We start from the raw sequence: 24,943 nt of genomic DNA, 5'->3' as shown, positions 1-24,943 counted from the left end.
TTACACTGGCCTTTAGTTTTATTTCGAAATGCTATTGCTTCTTTGCTAAGGAGGAATTTTCGAAATGAAGATTCCTAGTTGGTCAATGGATCCAGTTTTTATTTTACTGTATCTTTACAACCTTTTCTATGGCAGATGACCGTTTTGTGATGTATCCTTGGAAACACATCAAGAGGCATAGATTTTTAACTAGGCTATTTGATTTGCTTGCTAGCATCTATGTTTTTATTGTAAAACACCACCAAGTTGTAAACTAATTAGTTGCTATAGAGGTCCTCTGCAATGCCATTAAGAACGTGATAGGGGAAAAACCTAAGGGATCCAGAATATTATGGGTTTTGTACATTAATTATGGTTAATAATATATGATTAGTAGGTTAAGGAGTTTGTGTTGGAACAGAAAGGAGTAAAATGAATAAAACAAATTTCTCAATCTAGCCATCCCCTTTGACATAGTAAGCCTTGCAGACTTACAGTTTTGTACTTTTAAGCATATCATTTCTCCTTATTACTATCATTTAGTGGCTTGAAAGAAGGTTCTCTCTGTTAAGCACAGATTTGTCTTTTGTTCTCATGCTAGAGATTTTGGAACTAAAGCTAAAGTATATGAGTTATCAAAGAAAAGATCTTAACTGAGTTGATTCAAGGAAGCCAAGTCACCTTTTAAGACAAGCCTCCATTCTATCCAAAATAGCATCTCTCTTCTACCCAGTCTATTGTATTACTATGTCTTTACTTTCTTTAAGCACTTATTATCTGAAATTGTCCATTGTTTTTCTGTTTGCCTTTCTCACTGCAGTGTAGGTTTCATTTGATTGGAGATCTTGCTTGGTTACCACTGTATCCTAGAATTGTGCTTAGTGTATATGGGATATTCAACAGTATTTATAAAACAAGTACACAAGTGAAGTGCTGTTAAAGGGACGGGCCCATATGCATTAAACAAAATCTTGTATTTCAACAGGACATTTCCAATTAGAGGCTTTCAGATCTATGATGGGCCCATTCATGTCACCAGGTGCACTTTCAAACAATATGTGCCAACTCCAGATAGGCATACCAGTGCTATTGGCTTCCTCATGAAGAATTCTTGGCAGATAACCCCCAGGAATAACATCTCCCTTGTGAAGTTTGGTCCACATGTAAGTATGTTCTTATGGTTCCTACACAGTGAGTATGGTGGGAAGAGGAGGGATGGCACATTTCCAAAGACGAAAACACAAACGAAGGGTTCGTACTGAGTTTTTACGATTGGGAGGAGAAATCTATGCAAGAGCAACTCCTAATTCTATGTACTCTGTCCTGCTGAGTTCAAGGTGAGAACAGAAGTGCCATGTGACCTGGGGTATTTCTGATATTCTGGTGGTATCTTCAAAGGGAAAATGACTTAAAGTGATGACACGGGGATGGGAATTGTAGAATTTCATAGGAACAAGAGGACATATAATTTGGTGAAATATAGTATAATCATGAAGAGATTTGGGTTTTACCTGGTATTTTACTTTTCTGGGGTCTATTCTTCTGGGGAACTAGAGGATAAAAGATTGGGAAAGAAGAGGAATAGTGGGGTGATATGAAACAAATTAGGTTATTTCTTATGTGAACTATTGGAAGGTTTTTATAAAGATTGCAAAGAAGACTTAGAAATAATTGTTTACAATGCTGCAGGCCACAGAAATAGTTTTCTTAGTAGTTTCGTCAGTACCCTCTTAACCGTTAATACACAGGACAATCTGATTATATACTCCCGGCCTCTCCCCATCTTTCCACTTCTAAGATGACAGTGGTGTAGAGATTGAGTCTCAGACCGTATTGCTTTCTGCTCCCACAGGCAGCCACAATTGGAAAGTGGCTCATAGTTCTCTCATTCACGTCCACGGGCAAACTCTGTGGTTGCCCAGTTTAAAGAGAACTTAAGATAGTTTACCAAAGTCTATATCTGGTTTTCGTGAATAGCTGAGGCATGGAACAGAGGCACACGTGCAAACTGGGCTGTCAGCTTGGTTGACTGGTTCTCTTCTAGGCCACATAACTCCAGGGGAAGAGGAAGAGCTACACTGTGGATAGGGTCCCATGTAAATAAATAGGGTGGGTCTTGGATTACCTCTCCAGTGTAGAGGTTAGATGTTCGCTTAGTGCCCACATGGCTGTCCCCATGCACAGAGTTTGGTGATCACTGACATGGTCATACTGAAAAAACAGTTTTTAGATGTTTCGTTTGTTGCAGAGTTCTAGAGTTCTGACAGCCTAAGAGAATCCATGCTGTTTAAGTTTGGTGTTTCATCAGCCTGGAATTCTCTAAGGTGGCAATGCTCTGAAACCATTCATAAAGGGAATGGTCTGTCATATTTGTTATTCCTAAAAAGGTGGACAATATGCCCTAGACTTCTTTTAGATTAACCATAGGAGGTATAAGGAAAAAGAGAAAAGAGCCTAGAACTAAGAATTTAGAGCCACTTGTCCCACACATCACTGATTTTCCATTGAGCCGCTTATCATTTAGATGTTCAGCTGATTTTAAAACTTCCCGATAAAAGCATTGTAGAGGTGTATCTGCATGGCTTGAATAACATTAGTAACTTACCACTAATAAGAAGCAGCTAAAGATTATAAAGCATGTAACCTGCAGCCTGCTTTGCAGCTGTGTACTATGTGTTCGATAAGGGCATTGAATTAACATTACCCGACATGAAAATTACTGAGCTGGACTTGGTCTATGTCGAGGAGAGAGAAGATAACACACACTTTTCAACAAGTTGTAGTGAGTCCAGTGGTCATGCAACCATACCAAGGCAACACTTAGATCGTGTTTTAGTTTGGAACTGTACTTATTTTTTGGTGGGAGGGGTCATTAACAAGCTAACTAAAGCATTTGGAGTGAAATAAAATGATTAGCTCAGGAGATAGAACTTATAATAGATTTTTATTTAATTGAGGTATGGTTTGCTTACAGGGAAACGCAGAGATCTTAAGTATAAAGTTCATAAGTTTTAACAAATACATATGACTGCATAGTTCCCCTTCCCACAACTATTCTAGTTTCTCTTACCATGGATTAGTTTTATCTGGGGAACAGGTAATAGTTTTTAAGTTGAAATAAGGGAAAATACCAAAGATGAAGTTGAACGCTTGCTGCTTGAACTCTACAAGGCTTTGGGAAATTTTTTTCCCCGTGCATGTCATAATTAATCAAAAATGTTGGTTGACAGCTATGCTGTGACTCAGAACTGCTTTAACCTTAAAGTAATTGTAATGGATATGAAGTTGGGTCCTTGCAGGGAATGCTGGCTAACATGGCAGGAGCCCTCATTTTATGATGTCCTTGTTTTTCATTGCTTTCAGGTGTCTCTCAATGTCTTCTTTGGAAAGCCTGGTCCCTGGTTTGAAGACTGTGAGCTAGACGGTGATAAGAACTCCATATTCCATGACATTGATGGCTCTGTGACAGGATACAAGGATGCTTACGTGGGAAGAATTGACAACTACCTGATCCGCCATCCAAGCTGTGTAAATGTTACCAAATGGAATGCAGTGGTGTGCAGTGGGAACTATGCCCAGGTAGGCCAGAACGCATTGTGATGCCTGATTCCTTACCAGCTCCTGACAACACTGCTTCTGTGAGGAGTACTCTTCAGCTCTTTGGGATGATTGATACTTTCCAAAGCATGGGTGTTTTTTTTTTTTTTAGGGAAAAAAAAAGAAAAAAATTCATTAGGAATCATAGACTCACAGAATTTTATTTAAAGTTCCCCCACTCCAAACCAATTTAAAAGTGAAAAAGTGAGCCCAAGAGAAGTAAGATAACTTGCCCTTGGTTAAATATGGTTGGGATGTAGTTGGGGTGAGAACCCATATTTCCTGAGTTCCTAGGCCAGGTTTTTTTGCTGTGCTACAGCTGTGTCCCCTGAGAGGGCGTTTCACTCTTCACTTTCAGGGTTATTATCTCTATTTTTATCTCTAAATTAGGGACTCTGACTTGTGAGGCAGAATATCAGTAGGTCACACGGAAAGTGAGATGTTCTCAGAAACAGAGCTAGGAATTGGAATGAGTGGACAAGGAAGGAATCCAAGGAAATTCTGCAAATTACATTATGATATAATGTCTATGAAAATATGAAGGGGATGATATAGATTGGGAAACACTTCTTTGAAAACATTAAGCAGTGTGCATTTATTAACTGGATGCCCAGTATAAGAGGATGGAATAATTAGGGAGGTAGTATGTTAAGAGCACAGATGCCGGAACCAGGTTGCATGGGTTTGAATTCTGGCTTTGTTATTTCCTTAAATATGAGATGGGTAGGTTAATTAACTGCTCTGTGCCTCTGCTCAGTGAGGATAATATTAGATCCTCTCGTATATGGCTGTTGTGAGGATAGAATGCGCGAGTATTGGTAAAGCATTTCACCCGTGGCCTAGCACATAGTGAAGTGCTTGCTGCAATTAGTATTATTTGAAGAGCAGGGCTCTAAGTTGCAAAGATGATTTTAATAGTGGTATTTGATGGATGAAAGATTGCAGAATGGAGGTATCAGTTGCCCAGAATTTTGAAGAGAGCAGAATTTTATTTCCATATTTTAGACAATTACATGGTCATATTTAATAATAGATGTTAAGAGAAATAATAGAGGAAAACGATAATGGGAGCATGGAGAGGAGAATTAGAGGAAGAGCAAAGTATCTTCCAAGGCAGACTGGGCTCTGATAGCCTGAAAGGCAGGAAAGAAGCCTCCCTTGTTAATGTGCTGCTGAGTGCTCTTATTTGCAGGGTAGGTTCTTCCTGGGGAAGGACCAGTTCTGTGACGGAGCCCCTCCACTGAGCTCTGGCTACTTTGCCCATCAAGGGTGTGTTTGTGGCTCCTGCTTTTCAACTTCTTGAGCCCCCTGAGTTGTATGTGGTTTCTACCATCTAAGCTTTCTATAGTGGGAGCTTCTTGGAGCAGAATTCTTTATTACTCTTCAGACTTTGAATCATGACTGTTAAAGAATGCTATGATTCTTAAATTTAAAAAAAAAAACTTTAAAAAGATTCTCATTTATAGACAAGACAAAGGGCTTAAGAGGGGTAAAGATTAGAGAGCTTTTTCTGGTTTATTTTAATGGAGTATTAGCTTCTTTGTTGTGTGATTTCTCATCCCCATGGGAGCAAGAGGAGTCATACTTGCCTAAGTTCTGGGAAGGACAAGGAAAGGATGGAGAAATAATTATAGTAAAATAAAGAAGAAAAGAATGTGGTTGAAAATGTGATTTCTTCTTCCATTCGTTTTATTCTTAACCAGAATTGCCCTCTAAAATTAAGTTGACTCATTAATGCCTAAGAAGATATAGAAATTCTAGAATTAAAATAAAACAAAGATAAAAAGCTTTTAATTCTTTAGTAGCTACAGTTTTAGTTAAATTGGTAGCCATGTGTATTCCAAGGTACATGTATTTGTCTGTCTTAAAGTGGTATGTGCTCACTCATGAAAACTTTATATTTTATTATAAATGTCTCTGTATAGTCTTTGGATTTTCTAAGGTATTTGAGAATGTGAACCTGATAACTTCTATCTTAAAAAGCAAAGTAGTAATTCTATTTATATTTGAAGATGAAGAAAGAAAAAAGTGTCTAATACTGCCCAGGGGGCTCTGGGAATGGTAGGACAGAAATATTCTCCTGAGAATTTGGAATTTGGGCTGGGAGCCCAGATATGTAGCCATTTGTTTTCTTGGATGATGTATAATACTGTATTTTTTTAGCAAAAGATAGAAGCAACTGAATCTCAAGATAGAATAATCATTCTTTAGCTATTTGTAAATATATTTTAATGGGATGTCTGCTCTTTGCTGACCCAAGGGTAAAGGTGCTCGGGAAGAAAGGTGGTAACATAAGGAGAATGTGCCACCGCAAATCCTTCTTGGATTTGGAAGAAGGCAGGATATATATATGTGTGTGTTTGGCGGGGGTGTATTCTATTATATTTTAACCTATTATATAATGAAATATAGATCAAATATAAACATTTAAATACAGAATAAATAAATATAATATATTAAACATATATATTTAAATGTAGTCTCAAAATATATATTTCCTATCTCTATTTTAATCTTTAAGTGGTGTCAGTAGAGAAGAGTACTGTAGTCAAACATGAATGAGAGTTAAGAAGACTTTCTGGCTCAAAGAATTTATAATTGAGGAATCGATATGGATAAAACTGCAGAAATCAGAGAAAGAGAAAACAGAGAGAAGTAGCGTGGATTAAATGCAACATTCTGCAAATGTTTTAATACTTCTGGGGAATTCTGTTACAGGATACTGATTTGTTTTAGGAAATTGTTCTGAGGTTTGTTCTTTGGAGGATGCATTTGGGGAAGATTTTGTTTTGGCACAGTTTGGGGCTCAAATGCCACTGGAATAAGTTCAGGGCTTTCAGGTTTGCCTCAGTTTAATATGTTTTTCCAGTTTTTGCAGAACTCTTTATAACTTTTTTTTTAATGGGTGGAAAATGACTTCTTGGGCTGATGTAGGTCATGGAAAATAGAAAGCCAAAGCTCTGAGATATTTTAAATTTCCATCTCTTATTTCAGAGGAAAGTCTTTCAGATTTGACTAGAGGGTATCAGTTTTCACATTAATTTACTAATTTTTTGTATGTGTGTACTTCAGATTGAGGGATTTCTTTGACAAGCTATGTAAACCACAAAGGTTTTATATTCTAACAAATAAGCTGGCCTGTTGTGGAAGAGATGATGAAGATCTTGGCTAGCAGAACACATGGTCTGTTTTTACTATTTCAGTTTAAGCATGCTTCATTGTAAGTGGAGCTTAGGATGAAGTTGGCTACTACTCAGTTAGTCTGGCACGGATCATAGAATCTCTCTTTTGAAAGTAGAGACATTTGACTTTGTGCTAGATTATGTTTTCTTTAGCTACTTAAATTTTCATTATTTATTTATTAATAATGATCCTTAATTATTTTTTGAAGGTCTATGTGCAGACATGGAGCACTCAGAATCTGACTATGACCATCACACGAGATGAGTATCCAGCCTACCCTATGGTGCTCCGGGGAATTAACCAGAAGGCAACCTTTCCGCAGTACCAGCCTGTGATCATGCTGGAGAAGGGCTACACCATCCATTGGAATGGGCCAGCACCGAAGACTGCTTTTCTATACCTCATAAACTTCAACAAGTATGCTTCTATTACTGTTATTTCAAATACTTGGGCAACTAGTAATTTAGCGGAGAAAAACAATAACCTATCTCCTTTGTAGCAAGTAAAGAACTCCAACTTTATGTACTTTGTTCCTCCTGTGGGGAGGCTATATATGTTATATTAATGGAATTAAGAGATTGTATAAATTGAATTCTGTCCTATTAAAAGCATGTCTTTTTCTCTATGGTCAAGGAATTGTAGGCAGAAAGCCATTTATCGGTAGGTTTTAATACCGCCTGCTGAATACTTTAATTCTCCGTAGCTGGGATGGGAATAAATTTTATCTGGTGTTCCAGCTGAGCACTTGGTTACCTAGAAAGTAAAAAGAGTTTTGAGGCCAAGTTTAGATTTGACAGAAGAGAGTAGTATGACTGATTAGTCATGTCAGCAGTGGGCAATAAGTGGAAGAACTGTGGCATGGATAATGCCAGGTATTTGCCATCCCTGCCAGAATGTGAAAGCATCTTTCTATCCCTTCTTGATTTCTCAGTTGTCTGCTCTAATAATATTACTTTCAATCAAGAGCTCTATTTTTACATTAATTTATTTAAGCGTTTACTGTGTGCCAGTTGATATAAAGATGACTGAGAGAAGTACTTGCCCTTCAGGAGCTCACAGTATACAGGTGGAACAAAATTTAAGTAAATAAACCAGTACTGTTTTTTAAAGGACAAAATATAAGAGCAATTATTCTGCCTAAGGGAGTTGGGCCAGGCTGCACTGAGAAGTGATAGCAAGTGATCAGTTTTGTTACAAAAGCAGCAAGAGTTGGGAAAGGGCTAGTTCTGCTCAGGAACTGATGGATTGAGTGTGATGGGAGGGTAGGTCGGGGAAGTGACAGAAGATGAGACTAGAAACAAGAGCTGGGACTATCTAGATGTGTGATGGTTAACCCATGGGACTCCATGAAACTGCTCAGATATCTACCTGAAAAATTGGTTTGTTCACGTGACTGGTCATAAAGGTTGGCTCGTCAGAACTCTCTTAAAATACCCAATTGGAATGAACAGAGATAGACATAGAACATGTAGGAATTCCCCTCTAAGGATGGCTGAACATCATGGTAGATGCTCTTATTCTGAGATGATAGGCCTCTGGCACATGCTCTAAACTGAACCATTACTATTTTCCTGTAACACTGGCTACTGCTTCTCTATGCCCTGGCTGGACAATTGCACCTTCACTTACTGAGTCAACCAAGCCAAAAAAATCTCAGGACTCATCCTTGCCTCTTTCTTTTCTCTCATTTCTTCATCCTATCAGTGGCCAAGCCCTGTTGATCCTGTCTGCTTAATTAATGTTTTCAAATCTCTCCACTTCTTTCCACTATCACTGCTTGTGACTGAGTTTAGGTCATTATCCTCTCTTGCCTGGATCCCTGCAGCAGCCTCCTACTCGGTCTCCCCACCTCCCTCCACCTTCAATCCTTGGTCCACATTGTGTCCAGGGTGCGGGTTCTAAAAGCCAATCTGATATTGTCACCCCCATCAGTGAGCTGCCTAGAAGTCAATGAAGGAACAAACGATTGTCAGAGAGGGTGGAGGAGATATGTGGAAGAGTGATCCGCAATCCAAAAAGTTGTATCTGGCAGGTTATGAATCTGAGGTGAGGTATTATAATCAAATGGTATGCAGGGTTCTGCACATACAAGGCATAACTTTTGAATAAATACTAAGAAAGTAAAAAGATTTTAAAGTGAAAAAAAGGATGAGCCCAGAAGTTTCAAAACTCCATTTGGGCTTGAAATTCAGTCCAACTTTCCTTGTTTAATTATCTAAAAGTTTGTAAAAGTTACATCATGGGCAGAGGCAAGAGGAGGAGATGGATAATTTTTTTTCCAAATTTAATATAATTATAGAGAGGTCATGGATTTTGTCATAGTGGCACTTTGGAAAATAACAGTTTAAAAGTTATAAAAGCTGTACTTATTCATTAAACAAAATAAGGAAATACAGAAAAACATTTAAAAATTGCAATAACCTATAATTCTTCTAATCAAATTGAGGCATTATAAACATTTATAGGGTTCTCGTGTCTCTTCACACTCAAGTGTTCTCTGAGCATATAAATATGCCAAAATTTATTTAACTACTCCATTCCCCTATGAACATTTAGATTGTTTTTCTCCTGCCCCTCTCCCCCTTTTGGTATTACAAATGATACTGGATAGAACATCTTTTCTTATACATTTTTGGTCTGTATTTCTAATTTCTTAGTGGGATTACTGGATGAAATCTGTGTGAACAATTTTAAGGCATTGTTACATATTGTTTTAAAATTGTTTTGGATGATTAAAAAGTTCTGGAAATGGATAGTGGTGATGGTTGTACAACCTTGTGAATGTACTTAATGTCACTAAACCGTAGAGTGAAAAAAGGTCTAAAATGGTAAATTTTATATGTTACCACATGTATATTTTGCCACAACTTAAAGAATGCCAAAAAAAGAAATGATAAAAAAGGGGAAAATATTCTTAATGGTTTTCAAAAAGTATTAATTTTATATCTTAGGACATTAGGTAAGAAAAAACACTATGGCAATTTGGTAATATTCATCAAAGACTTTAAAAATGCATATACGTTTATCTCTAACAAATTTACCACTAAGAATTTATCCTAATGTAATTATAAAAGATAAAAATATATTTATGAATAAAAAAATTCTTTGGAAAGACTTTACCAGTGTACACTTCCACTATCAAGCTATTAGTGTTTCTTCCATTTTAGTATACCCATACCCAACTGTCTCAATTTTATTATCTGCTTGCAGTATCTAAGTACATTTTATCCAGCTTCTATTCACATTCCCTGAAGTCCTGTTGAAACCAAGAATTTTTTATAAGCCATATCATTGTTGTACATATATTGAGGAGAGAAATTTGGGTAACATGTAAAAGTCGATGATTCATTAGTGTGTTAGGATTCAGGACTTTCATTGTTAGTGGCTCCATACACAGCAGAAATTTAAGGAGGAGAAGACCATGGCTAAAATTTATATATACTGTAATACTCAAAATGTACTGGCTCAAATGTGAATTCATGTTTTTATTGTCTCTCCTTTATAGGAATGACTGGATTCGAGTTGGGCTCTGCTATCCGTCAAACACAAGTTTTCAGGTTACCTTTGGCTTTCTACAGCGGCATAATGGCTCATTATCCAAAATGGAAGAGTATGAGCCCTTGCATTCGCTGGAGGAATTGCAGAGGAAACAGTCTGAGAGGAAATTCTATTTTGACTCCAGCACAGGGTAATTCGGGGCAACCAGTGAATGAGAATTATTGCTGTTTTTCTTTAGTGGTGAAATTACTAGTTCTTCAGTATAACTAAGAATAGATTGTGATGTGACGGCTGCTTAGAAAAGCAGCTGATGTGGGTAATTCTCTGCTCATCACCATTAGAGGTTTAGAAGAGAACTAGAATGACTCGTAATTACAGTTGGCAGTAGGAATCGAGTGAGATGTTTGCTGTTTACCTATTAAGGCGATTTAGAAAGAGAAATTATCCTTGTCAATAAAGAACCAGTAGGCCCAATTGAAAATTAAAATAATGTTTTCCATAACGACTCTAAAGATGATTATTTCCATATGATATAGTTCATATTTTAGTGAAAGCTCATTTTTCTCTTCCTTTAAGACTATCTCTCAAGTTGACCTTGGGTTTTAAAAAAATCACTGTGTAACCATGGCATATTTGCTTTCAACTTTCTCTAGGCTGCATCTTTCCACTTTTTAGTTCTAATCCTGTTCAGCTGGGGTCCTGTTGGCTTTGTCTGCTTTTATCCAGTTACAGTCTCTCAGCCTTTGGGTTATGGTAGGCTCTCTCTCCTGTACTCTTCCAGAAAGTAGCATGCTCCTTCAATATCCATCCCTTAAGCTGGCATTTCTACTCTATGCCATTGTCTAGGTACTATAAAGATACTAATGTAAATAAGGCACATTTCTTCTGCAAATTCACTGTCCATTGAAGGATGTGGGCATGTAAAGCAAGTAATCAGAGGGCGAAAGGTTTAAATGCTGCAAGTCCTATAGTGTGCCTTTTGAGATAACCCAGAGGTTCAGCCTTGGGTGGCCAGTGACAACCCAAGAAGATAACACTGGGGCTGACTCTTGAGGAGTGACTAGGAGGAGACGAGGACGGTGTTCCAAGGACAGTGTGGATAAATGCATGGAGGCATGAAGAACATGGCATGGCACGTTTGGGGAAAGACAAAATTTCCTACTGGAGAGAAGGGTGGCAAGATTGACTGTGGGGGAATGAGGTTAGGGTTCAGTCAAGTGTCTTGTTAGCCTTTGAATAAGATGCAACTCATTTGCCCTTCAGGGCTGGTGCAGCAGCCAGTGTTATCAGCTTAAATCTTTTTTTTTATCATCATTATCTCTGATTTCAACTTCAACAACCTAGTTGGGCTTTTTTTCTATAGATGATAGAACTGCCACATTCTCAGTTGATTTTCCACAAAAATAAATGGAACACCCAAATTTGTAAGGACAGTCTGGTGATCACGAATTAATGATTGATATGTAAAAAGATGGGAAGTATTTCTTCATCTGGATATTTCTGGAGTCCTTCAGCTTTTGAGGTTCAAATTCTTTTTTAATTCTATTCATTTTGATGATTTAAATTATATATCAAAAGTCCCATGCCTAATCAAGTCCCTGTCATTCCTCATATATATGTTAAAATTACTGGATGTTGGAACAGTGGCTGATTTTCACCTCATCACAACTTTGTGTTGTTCAATGACCTCATGTTAAAATGTGAACTCTTGAACTCCAGTAATCAATCGCATTTGATCAAGTCCTTTTTAGAATCTTGACTTCCTTTGGTTTAGAAGGCCTAGGTTTGCTGACAGACATTGGACTACTGCCTGGAAGTTGCTTTTCCATTCATCTTGGCAGTAGGAGGAGAATTCAGAATGGGTAGCACTGTTCATTTCACTTGATTTTGGCCAAAGTACAGACAGAAGGACCCCAGGCCCATCTGCTCTTAGTAAACATCACAGGAATTGATTTGAGACCATATCTTGGCCTTAACCAAACAAGTCTCACAGTTGCTGTTTTAATTATTCTAGTTTTGTGCCTTAAACCAAAACAATTTGTAAACCAAAAGAAAAAAAAAGAATAAACCACACTAATTTACCAAATCCTAAACTCAACACAAGTGTAAAGTTTTCCAAGGAATTTTTGAGCCAAGCCAAATTCCATCCTCCTAAATTACCTATTGAACTAATTCAAACCAGAAATCGACTTTGATACTGCCCATAACTACTGAATCAGGTTATCAAAATATTTTCTAAAGTGGTATTGCATTTGACTTAGAACCCTAAGAGGGTAGAAAGGAAAGGGAAACAACTTTATTGGTTTTGTAGTTTATTTTTCTTTAAAAAAAAAATTAATTTATTGGAGGAATATCCCTTCTGGCCATGAGTTTATTTGAGGAATTTTTGTAAGTTTTTGAAAGTTAATCTAACACCCGTTGGACTGGTTTCTGTCTTGTGCAGGTTGCTGTTTTTGTATCTAAAAGCCAAAAGCCACAGGGATGGTCACAGTTACTGTTCATCTCAGGGATGCGAAAGAGTCAAGATCCAGGCAGCAACAGACTCAAAAGACATCAGTAACTGCATGGCCAAAGCGTATCCCCAGTATTACAGAAAGCCATCAGCACTCAAGCCAATGCCATCCATGCTCAAGGGACTCTGTCAAGGCTGCGGAACCCGTCAGGTAAACAGGGAATAAAAGTGGTCTGTGGTCCAGGAGAAAAAGTCAAAAGGTTCTGTGCAATCAGCACATTTTTTTTTTTGAAACATCTGTGCTGCCAATTTATAAATATTGCATGGTTTCTCCTGAATTTTGGCCCATTCTAGAATGTGATGCTCATGAGAAGCAAACCAGTCCAAATTTATAATAAAACTACCTTCCCCCTGTGATATATCAGTTTGCCTTGGATGATTGTGGGTTTATTGGTTGTCATCTTTTCTTTCTCAGATGTGATTCCATTACAGTATCGCTATTACGTTTGCATGTCAGTGTTATCAAAAAATAATTTGTTTTCTTGGAAGTGTGAAATTTATCTTCAGAAAAGGCACTCGTATGAAAATTGTTTCCTTCAAGATGAAAAGCCATTAATTTGAAGCATGTGCTATTATGTTTACCTGTAATTAAAAGTACAAGCTGACTTTGGCTAGAAGTGAAATGCTTCTTGTGACATATTCTTAATGAGATGGTCTCCTTCTAGATCTTGAGAAAACATGGCAGTGAAAGTAAATCCAAAGTATGAGCTAAAATCAGGCATGGGGTTTCCGAAGGAAGTTAGACTAATTCCAGGTGAAAAAGAAATACAGAATTAATATTGCCCTAATTGATCTTTAACCTTTATATAAACAAACATGGGTCAAGAAGAATGGTTCTCAACTTGTGGTCCCCAGGCCAGCAGCATCAGCATCACCTGGGAACTTACGAAAAATTCTAAATCTTGGGTCCCACCCAGTTCTACTGTATCAGAAACTTCAGGGGTGGGGCTTAGCAGCCTGTGCTTTAACAAGCCCTGGAGGTGATTCTGATACATGTTCACATTTTAGTTTCACTGGCCTAGAGGAGTTTTTAAAAAGTCCTTATTGCCACAGAAATGCTTACTATTAATATGGAGAAAACCTCTAAATCTTTATTTTTATTTCTTATCATTATAAGTGATTTGAGAAAACAAAAATTCTTCCATTGCACAGGTTCTTTATTTCTAATTTTTCTTGTTTCTGTCCATTGGAAGCAGTAAGAACAGGGAAAGGAAGGGGGATTTATGCTTCCTATCGTGATATATGATAAGTATTTTTCTGATGACAACTCCCTGTCATAGTCTTGTTGCTCATACCCTTGAGCCACCTCTATTCTCCAATTCAGCTAAACCAACCAACCAACGAACAGACAAAAAAATAAACCAGGTACATGAAGAAGTTTATATGAATCCTTGCCTGTCCTATGTAATGTTTTGACTGTTAAAGTGAAATTTTCAGATAGTCTTTGTGGGGAAGTAAATTTTCCAGCCTAATTCTTAAGTTGAATTTGTTAAGAAAGTCCTTCATTACTGAAAATACTTCAAATAATTTATAATTATTATAAGAAATACTACAATTTATAAAATAATTTAATCATCTTCAGAACTATTCTGGGCCTATCTTGTTAAATGGTTCCATGCATTGACGTTTAGCATTCTTTATTCTTTGGGCTTAAAACATTGATCAGAATTCATTTCTTAAAACTGTATTGACTAGTGACCTGGCAGTTGAGAATTATTTGATGCATCTGGGGACATCACTTTTACTTGGAAATTTGAGGGGAATTTTTGTTTTGAATGTCAAAAACACATGTGTATTAGGAATAAGTAGGAAAATTCACATGAATTTTTTGACTTCAGACCTGAGACTTCAAAGCAATGTCCAGCTTCTGGATGCTTAATATCATGATTATCTGCTCTTGCCATGATTATTTGCTCTTGTTGGCATTGATTTATAAGGACATACACTTTTTTTTTGTTTGTTTGGCCACGCTGCGTGACCTGCGGGATCTTAGTTCCCTGACCAGGGATTGAACCTGGGCCATGGTAATGAAAACGCTGGACCTAACCACTGGACCACCAGGGAATTCCCCAGGACATATACTTTTAAGTGCTAAATTGTGTGAAGAGTTAAGAGCGCTTTTGAATGAAAAGACAGCCTTTAGGGAGGAGGTGGGTGGTGGGACTTGGAGACTGGAAGTGATTTGGAGTAGAAGGAAAAAGGGAAGGGCGTTCTTGGGAGGGGAACAACGTCTGAAAAGGCAGGGTAGCAGAAGAGGAGGTAAAGCACTTGTGGGAAAGTGAGGGAACTGCCCTGCATGTTGAATGTGATAGAATAGTGGGAAATAGGGTCATGGCTCTATTTGTGGAACGTTTTGCAGGTCTGGTGGAGGAATTTAGACCTGGTGATGTACAGTCCCCTGAAAGTTTTTAAACAGGGTAGTCCTTGTCATCTACACTTCTTTCCTCAGTCCTGGAGTGACTGAGTCCCAATTCAGGATAACTGGTCTGAAAAGGACCTTTGAAAAGATTTGTGACTGTTTTTGCATGAAATGTTTACAAAGATTTAGATATAAAGCATATTTATGTAGTCATTTGTAGAACTGATTTTATTAACAAGATTACAATGATTTGAAACTGGGATTGCTCCGGAAAGTTAGGAACATACACTTCTCGTATAAAGCCTGTATCAAAAGATAGAATTCCAGGTCATGAAATATGTACAGAAAGTTCAGAGAAAACAAAAATAAAAACAAAAACCCACTCACTGGCTTTGGTATAGTTGAGTTTATTTTGAAGGATCTTTTTGGAGGAAGATGCAGTTGACATAGATATGGAACTTCTTCCCTGTCTAGGTGGTGTTTACAAGTGATCCTCATAAAAGCTACCTCCCTGTGCAATTCCAGTCACCCAGTCAAGCAGAGACTCAGCGTGGAGACCTGTCTGTTATTTCTGTGAGTACCATCTGGTGTGTACATTGCCTCAGCTTCTCGGTTTTACATTTTATCCTGGTAACATGAATTATCTCTGGCAACATTCACTTGTTTATAATCACATTTTGATTATTAGTGGAGAGCAATACAGTAGAGGTGTAAATACCTCCTAAACATTTGCATTTTAAATAAATAAAATAAATTTGTTAAAATTTTTTTCTCAGTCAATTATGTTTATTGATTACTTTTAGGTGAATGTTAAAATTATTCAGGTAATTATTCAGATTTCTTTTCTGTTGGAGACAAGGCGTTTTTGGTTTAAAAAAATTGTCATAGATAATCAATATGCAGAAATTTTAACCTTGGATTTTGAAACTTAAAAGAAGCTCCCCAGTTATTTGTTTAAAATATGGGAAGTGAAGGTTTTAAAATTTCCTCGGCATTTTATTTTGAAGTTGCCTGGTTCCCATTTTTTTCAGATGAAGAAAGTGAAGATGCAAAGTGTTAGTTGTCTTTTTTAAGTAGGTTAATGGGAGTTAAAAGCCTTAGCCTCATATCAATACTGGAATTTGGGCTAAGAGCCAAGCTAGCCCGCAAGGTAACCAGCTCTAGGCATGTGGCCTGTCCAAAATCGAGTTGACCTGAGTGCATCTATATAAACAGCTCTTTGGGTAGGAGGTATCTAGCCATCCAGCTAATACCCAGCTAGGGTCTGGGCTCAGTCTCATGTGGTCTCCTTAGGAGCTCGGTTTTTTTTTAAGTGGTGGACAACACATTCACAAATCCACATATATGTGAGCAAAATTAAATCTTACTCTTTTTTCTCTTTCCCAGTCTCTTGTATTGTGTTAAAATACGCATAACATAAAATTCACCATCCTAACCATTTTTAAGTATATAGTTCAGTGGTATGAAATACATTCATGTTGTTGTGCAACCATCATCATTATCCATCCATCTCTAGAACTTAACTCTGAATTAAGAACTTTTTAACAACCCTGAATTAAAAATACTGCTACTTAAGGGGGGGGGAGGGTGAAATGGGGAGTTATTAATCAACAGGCATAAAGTTTCAGTTGAGTAAAATGCATAAACTCTGAAAATCTGCTGTACAACATTGTCCCTGTAGTCAGTAATAATATATTGTTCACTTAAAATGTTTGACGATGGATCTCATGTTAGTGTTCTTACCACAATTAGAAAGAAAGAGAGAAAGAGTGAAAGATCCCTATGTAACTCAAAGATTTCTCAAGTATATATACCTATTGCCCTACATTAGCATTTCTTCATTTTGTAGTATGTTCATGATGTAATTTTATTGGTATGAAGTTTGTTAGCTCAACATCTCAATGCAGTCAGCTGCATGAAGAACCCATCCCAGCCTACTTGTGTGGAATCTGGTGGGTGTCAGTTGCAAAGGGAAGCAAGTTGGTGCTGAGTCTCTCTGCTCTACTAGCTCACTAGATAATTAAAGAAGCTATTGTTTTGCCCAGACAGTCTCAGGTAGGGTATTCCTCTGGGTCTGTAGACATTGTTTGACTCCATTGCTGCACACTGGGTGCCTGGGACCCTAAAAGAGATCACAGAGGACTGTGTTTTGTCACATTTACCTCCAGTACTTTTCACATGCATTACCTGAAGAGTCTTTGCTGGACATGGCCTTGCTTTAGTTTTTAGGGAAAATTTTGTGTTTCCTTTAAGTAACAGGTTTTTGGGGGGGTACTTTTCAAGGGGACAGTTTGGGTGTGTTAAGGATCATTATGTATATTTTTTATCAAATGTGTCTCAGTTCTAAGTATTCCGATTTTTAAAAATAACTGAGTCACTTTCAGTCTTTCTAAATATAACATGGCACTTTATGTCAAGCACTTCTAGAATTATTCTCTAGACTAGGGCTATTTAAATACAGGCAAAAAGCCATTTTGGATTCCTATGAGATCATTAGTGATTAGAAATAAAATTTAAGTATCACTTCTCCAAGCAAGGACAGGTGTAGTGAAGAGAGCATCTCTCCTTTGTTAGCTTTTAACATAGTTTATAATTTCACACATTTTAAAGAGAAACAGTGCCTATGACTTAAATTAGTGTTAAATCATTTTTCAGTCTAGTAAGTTTTTTTCCCTTCCTTTTTGGTTGAGGAATTAATGAAATTTGGATGTATCTGGAATTCCTTTTTCTTGAAAAGGTCTCCAACCATTAATTTAAAGAGGACAACTGGAAATTTCAGTTCATAGTAATGGTGAACAAGATATAGTAATACCCTGTGGCTTAAATCCTGGTAAAATTACCATTTTTCCATTTTGATTTTAAAGGAGAGCTATATATGGAACAAAGGAGATGAAGCAATCTGGCTTCTCTGATGTTCTAAATCTAAACTATAATGGGGGGGGGTTTATGCGGGTTAAAGCATGCTGTCTATTTATCTATCTATCTGACTAGATATCTATTTCATATAGATACATGTATTTTTCCTGAACCAATGCAGTATAGAGGCTGCCACCTAATCACTGAGTTGGAAAGCTCTGACCCCAGTGAGAGAGTACGTGTGTAAGAATGAAGGCCCTGAGCCTGCAGAGAGTCACCCTGCTCAGCGGAGTGTGGGCTGCCATGCCTTGCTTGTAGCAACTTAGCCAGTCAGAAAAGACCAGTCAAGGCAAAAGTCCATGAGAACACAGGCTCAATTTCAAATGTTGGCAGAGGAAGAGTAGTGGAATATGCAGTTTGAGTTTGGGAATTATTATTTGATTCATGGGTTTAGAAGACAGAGGGAAAGGGGCTGGAAAGACAAGTCATCCTGGAAATGCCAAAATGGTGATGACCGCAGATGTTTTTGTATTCTCAGATCAACGGCACTGACTTTACCTTCCGAAGTGAGGGCGTCCTCCTCCTGATTGTGGATGCCTGCAGTGTTCCCTTCCGGTTGACGGAAAAAAAGGTTTTCTCTTTTGCTGATGTCAGTCTCATGGAAGAGTATTTAAAAACAAGCATCCCTCCAAGGTAGGTGAAGCTTGCTCTGTGTGAGGGATAAGGTACCTTAAAGATGACATCAGGTTAACTCTGAGCTTTGGTTTGTCTACCTGCCCTTTTACCCATTTAGGGTATTTAGGATTCTTGAAAGATGGTGATTCCTTCCTAGTCTCAGGTTGATGCCTGTGTGATCCAAGTTGCTTGTCATTGATAAGTGAGGACTTGGATGTTAGAAGAGTTTGCAAATGATGGGAAGGCTCTTGGAAGGAGAAAGGCTCAACATTTTGGATCATTCCTATCCCACTTTTTAGTATTAAGTTAGTCTACATGGTACCCAATGCACTCAGAAGGCTCATTATCATTTTAAAGCAATTTTATAGATAATTTTATAGACAATTTTACCTTTGCAGCCATCTGTCCCACTGATGAACCCTCGGACAGCATTGTGCTATGACTGTGGTATAGGAAGTTGTCACCTGGGTCACTTGGAAGTGACTGGAAAGGAGTAAATTGATTTTTTTTTTTTTTTTTAATTTGGCTGCACCACGTGGCTTGCAGGATCTTATTTCCCTGACCAGGGATCGAACCCTCGCCTTCAGCAGTGAAAGCGTGGAGTCCTAACCACTGGACCGCCAGGGAATTCCCCAGGAGTAAATTGAGTTTTAAGTGAATGAGTGTGTAGTCTCTCTTTTAAGAGCCCTAGTCTGATTCATTTTTCTTTGTTAGTCTCTGAACAAAGGTACACAGGAGAAAAATCTTTCTTTTTTTGTGTTGGGCAGACACAAAAGGTATTAAAATAAGCCGTAAAGTCATAGTAATTAAGCCGGTGTAGTAGTGGCAGAGGATAGAGAGATCAGAAGAGAGAATCCACAAAAAGATCTGAATGTGTGTGTTGATATACTCACAATAAAAGTAGCAATTTAAACCAAACCATGGAGAACAGATTTTATTTCATTTTTTTTTTAGAATTGGCATTTATCCATTTACTTAGTAAATAGATAACAGAACGTAAGTAGGTATATAGAGCATCTGAAACTAACAAAACTAACCTCCTCTGTTAAAATAGTTTGTTCCATGGCGGAGCTGTGTCCCAAGCCATCCACTAGGTCAACTGACCTAAATGACTTTTGCTTTCCCTACATTTACAGACCCCTTGTAATAGCAACATAAGTTCTAGGTGGGGCATTGAAGGGGACACTTGTAATAGCAAGGATGAAAAGGCATGTGGGGTGTTTTTGTGTTTGTTTTTTGAGTTCTGCTTTTATCTAGTATTTCTATACTGTATTTAGTTCAGAACAGTACTCAATAAATACATGCTGAATTACTGAAATTTGCTCTGATTTTCTAACTTTTACAGGTCAATTGTCCTGTTGAGCACAAGAGGAGAGATAAAGCGGTTGAATATTTCAGATTCGTTAGTATCTCTGGGATTAGCCAAACCAGCCAATCTTTATAACAAAGGTTTGTATTTGTATTCTTCTGTGAAGTTCTTAGGAGGCCAGCAACATATGCATTTTTATGGTGGAGTATAGCTACCAGACTGTTTTCATGAGCTTGTTTGGCTGGGGTGGGTATCATGAAGATAATTTCTAAATCAGGAGACAGTGTTAGAGGAAGTGTGTTGGGACGTGGCTTGTTATTTGGGGCAAGAGGTGGGTGGTAAGAGTTCATTCTCTGACGTAAGGAAGTACAGTTCTTTTTGTTTTTGTTTCACAGCCATCTTTGTTTTGCTCACCTCCGCTTCACCTCCCACATTATCTTGCATGGAACTAGTAGAGGTACAAATTGAACTTTTTCTTTTTCTTTTTTTTAAGGGAGTACCATATTTTTGGGATTCAGTGGAAACTTTAAACCATCATGGACTAAGCTGTTTACTAGTCCTGCTAGAGAGGGCCTTGGGCTGCTTGAACAATTCGTACCTTTGCAGCTGGATGGATATGGTTGTCCCAGAGCTGGCACGGTCCGCCGAAGAGACTTGGAGCTGTTGAAGCAAACTTCAAAAGCACATTAGAGACTAACTGTAACTTAGCTGGGGGAAAAAAATGTGAACTAACTTATTTAATTTATGGCATTTTAAAATGACACTGTTAACCCAACGGAACTATTTTCCTGTTTGATACAGAAAGGGGAGAAAAGAAAGAATTTAAAGTGATTGCTTGAATACGGGCTCACGCACCTTCTAGTTGTACAAAATGTTAAAGAATTTATTTGTATTTGTTAGGCTGGTATATTTCAGAGATCAGTTCTCTTATTCCTCACCTCCCACTCCTGTGTTTTGTAGTGACCATAAGCAGTGCTTCACCTTTTGTACAATGGGACATCTTGGGGGAGGGAGGGGGCTTCTGAGAGTCAGCCTGAGTCCTTGAGAGGACCAGCTCTTGTAGCACCTTGGATACTTGAAGTCTAATGCTCAGTTGTGTTGTTGACTTTGGATCAGCAGTTGACCTGCGTGGCTGGCATGTTCAGGAATGCCTTGGGCCCTGGTTCCAGGCAGCCTTTGAGGATTTGGTATGATACTGAATGGTAGAGTTTTAAGTGGCAACTCAGGCCCAGCTCATGCCCTTTTTTGCCTGGACGTGTGCCATTTTTATTCATTTGTATATTGATTCCTTCTAAGGGTTCAACTTTCAAACAAGAAGTATGGAATATATTGGGACAAAGGGCTTTTAGGGGTTAGACATCCCTTTAATCTGTGACCATTGGGCAAAAATTTGACCTGCACCATTGTCTGATGTTGGTGGGACCATTTTTGCAGCTTTAATCCTTAGCCTGTTTTGACTGTATACTTGTATTTAAAATGCAGAGCTGAGCTAAATATTTACATTTTTTTAAAAAAGAAGCAGGCCATTTTCCTGAACTATAAACTTGGGTTGTTTCAACTTGCACAAAGGAAGTCTGTTCTTGGAGTTTCTCCTGCACCCAGTTTTTTGTTGTTTTTGTGTGTGGATTTTTTTTTAAGCTTTACTGCCCACCAACCTGGCAGGACAATTGCAGAAAGCTTAATGATACCCCCAAAATATTGTACTCAGGGGGAGAAAAAAGGGAGAACCTTTTAAGGGCCAGAATAATGGAGGGAATATTCAGAAACCTCTTTTTAGCCTTAGAGGAATCCGTTACTCTTAATTAAATTGTTAGAGCCAATTTTAAAAAAGGCACTGTGATGCCATATTTTTCTTCCCCCTAGGTGCATGCATCTCCTGCCAGTGAGCACTGCATGTAGCAAAAGATTGGTGCCACAGCCTGGGATGTCACCACACCAAGAGGAAAGAAGCATTGTAATGCGTTTACCTTTTCCTAAACCCACAATGCATGAAGTGTAGTGGAGGGATGGCCATGGCAAGACGCGAGGGAATATGTTCAGGTTGACTTTGGCAGTGAGTACAGACAAATTCACTTTTCTCTACCAAAAGCAACGGCTGATGGCCTGTCCTTTTATGTCCAAGAGAAACTGCAGAGCAGCTCTGTGACTTCTATTACTTTATAAAATATGCTACCTCAAAGTGCTACCGATAAACCTTTCTAACTGTAAGTGCTCTTGCTAAGGGCACATGTCTTAATCAAAGTTTAGGTTTTGGGGTGTTTTTTTTTTTTTTGTATATCAATGAATGAAATCTTACCTATTAAATATATTATTGGATCATCGTTCCTCAAGGTGATTAAAGTTTGTTTGTGTGTGTGTGCGTGTGTGTGTTTTATGACCAATATCTTTTACGTGTGATTTTTAGAGTTTGGCTCTTTAAAGATTTGGAGAGGATATGTACGTTCTAAGGCACTCAGTTTTTCTGATTTATATGCTAATGATCAGGGCCTAAGTTAAATAAATAAAAATATGTGTGCATGTATATTTTTTTATATGTGTGTGTGACTCTATTTATCTAGCAAGCAGTCAATCAGTCCATCTGTCATTTTTTATTCCCTATCCCAGCTGTAAAGAACCTATGGGCAGACATAAGGAAGGGAAATTGTCCTCCACTAAGTAGATTTTGTAAAACTAAGTAATCTTCATAAGGCCAATGCAGAGGTTCTCAATGTTGGCTGCACATTGGAGTCACCTGGGGAGCTTTAAAAACTGTGAAGTCCTGGGCCCCACCCCCCAGCTCCTACATTCAGATTTAATTGGTGTGGGGTGCAGCCTGGGCATTGGAATTTTCTTTAAAGCTCTCTGGGTGATGCTAATAACATGTAGCCAGGTTTAAGAACCACTGCACTAATATAATAGGCCCACTGTTTAACTTCAGTCTATAATTTTTTTGTGAGGAAAACAAAATTAAGATTATCTGTTATTTTTATTTGCAGTTCCTATACTACTTACAGAATTCCCAGCCCTAAACAAAGCATTTCGCTATGGTCTCCTTTCAATCGAACTTTCAAATAGAGTTTTTAGTCCTTAATTGTCTCAAATTGTTAAATTGGTTATCGAAGCTGATATACACATTTCAGCAGTTGGGAGCTAGCAATCTGTTTTATTTCTACTGAGAGAATGTGTTCAAAGATGATTTATAAGTTCGTAAGCATTTTCCATCAGGGGAGGCAATTGGTTGAGCTCCAGAAATGTGGCCGTGCACAAATCAGCCAGCTGATGAGAAACGCAGGGCCTTCTCATGTCGACAGACCTGGGTTTTAAGTCTTTCCTGTGAGATTTCTGCCTCTCCACCTGAATCAGTGTGCTGTATATTATCTTCAGAGGCTGGAAGAGAGTGCTTGTGAGAAGATGAAAGGCAGGCTCATAGTCTTGTAGACTATGACTCCAAAGCAGCCGCTAAACTGATGTTTAGACCTGGGTGTGGGGAGGAGGTATTTATGACTTCTCTGTTCTCTGGCTCCATCAGAAGAGAACATATCCTCATGCTATTAAATGGAGTATTTGGTTTGGGAGGAGGGGTGGGCAATGAAGTGATGCATAGAGGCTTGAATACTTCAGGTAACTAAGTTTTCATTCCTTAAGGGATGAAGTAATGTTTGGATAAGTCCAGTTGAAAGGCATTTCAATAAGCAGGAATGTGCTTAGTTTGTGTTTTTTTGCTTGTTTGTTTGTTTGTTTCATTTGGTCCTAATAGGTAAGTACTCAGATTCCATTGTGACAATGTTTGTTGATTTCATGATGCAGAGTTGGAGTTTACCCTCCAGAATTCTTGTTTGGCTTTCAGATACTTATGAAATCATGTTTAATAACTTGAGAAATTCCCCTAGAAGTGAAGACCATGAATGGGAGTAATTGGGTAACAGATTTGTATCACCATAGTTAGTCTTAACTTGGTAATAACCCAGTCTTTTAGAAATATGAGCATACACTGGATTGGAGCTCATTTTCAACAAAAATTCAGGGAGGAAAAAAAATCAAGAAAAGGCATCTCCAGTCCCTTGCTCACAAATAACAAAATGCTGTTCACATCTTGCTGGACTCTTGGCATCATTTGGAAGATTGAGGGTCTTTTACTCACATTTATCTTCAGTATGAGAGAGAAGCTGAAAAAAGGATGCTAATTAGGCACTGGTGTAGGGAAGGGCACACACCACTTTATTTTTAAGTGATAAAATTAGAGAATGACTGATTGAACTATGATGATTTCTAAATGAGGAACTGTGCCCCACAGGGCATCCAAAAATATCAGCCATAGCAAGATGTGAAAATGTTATATCTGAAAATCCAACAAGTAGTGGGTCAGAAGGCAACTTCATAGATACATTTTAAAAAATTTTCTAAGGTGGACATTGTGATTAGTCTGGATATGAAAAGCAGTAACAGATTTAAAATTCATCCTCAGAAAAGCTTAGACTTTACAATCAAAATTGATAAGTCAGGAATTGGCAAACTGACCTGTAGGACAAACCTGTCCCCCAGACTGGTTTTGTACTAATTTTGAGCTAAGAGTGGTTTCACATCTTCAAATACAACACATTGGAAAAAGTCAAAAGAAGAGTAATACGTTATGATGAGAAAATTATGTAAAATTTAAATTTCAGTGTCCATTAATAAAGTCTTGTTGGAGGACAGTCATGCTCATTTGCTTACATATTGACTATGGCTTGCATATGGCAATGGCAGGTTTAAGTAGTTGCCACAGAGACTATATGGCCTACAAAGCTGAAAATATTTACAGGCGTACCTTGTTTTATTGTGCTTCACTTTATTGCATTTCCCAGATATGGTGTTTTTTACAAATGGAAGGTTTGGGGCAGTGCTGCGTGGAGCAAGTCTATCGGTGCCATTCTTCGAGTAACATTTACTCACTTTGTGTCTCACATTTTGGTAACTTGCAATATTTCTAACTTTTTCATTATTATATTTGTTATCA

The 24,943-nt window shown here is 37.9% G+C and overlaps 1 protein-coding gene across 5 annotated transcripts in view; it reads left to right on the top strand.

The window, feature by feature from the left end:
- The window catches only part of CEMIP2 (cell migration inducing hyaluronidase 2), a 79,534-nt gene extending 57,047 nt beyond the window's left edge, over positions 1-22,487 (top strand). For all 5 annotated transcript variants that reach the window (XM_036855788.1, XM_036855789.1, XM_036855785.1 and 2 more), the window contains 9 exons: positions 965-1,142; positions 3,343-3,558; positions 6,968-7,176; positions 10,265-10,447; positions 12,701-12,920; positions 15,603-15,701; positions 18,523-18,677; positions 20,005-20,108; positions 20,462-22,487. In XM_036855788.1, coding sequence (XP_036711683.1) covers positions 965-1,142; positions 3,343-3,558; positions 6,968-7,176; positions 10,265-10,447; positions 12,701-12,920; positions 15,603-15,701; positions 18,523-18,677; positions 20,005-20,108; positions 20,462-20,658 — 1,561 coding nt within the window. In that variant the 3' untranslated portion in view covers positions 20,659-22,487. The remainder of the gene's footprint in view (positions 1-964; positions 1,143-3,342; positions 3,559-6,967; positions 7,177-10,264; positions 10,448-12,700; positions 12,921-15,602; positions 15,702-18,522; positions 18,678-20,004; positions 20,109-20,461) is intronic.
- Positions 22,488-24,943: the final 2,456 nt, after the last annotated feature.

Source organism: Balaenoptera musculus, chromosome 6 (genome assembly GCF_009873245.2).
Source record: "Balaenoptera musculus isolate JJ_BM4_2016_0621 chromosome 6, mBalMus1.pri.v3, whole genome shotgun sequence".
NCBI lineage: Eukaryota > Metazoa > Chordata > Mammalia > Artiodactyla > Balaenopteridae > Balaenoptera > Balaenoptera musculus.
This window is presented reverse-complemented; position numbering and strand designations above follow the sequence as displayed.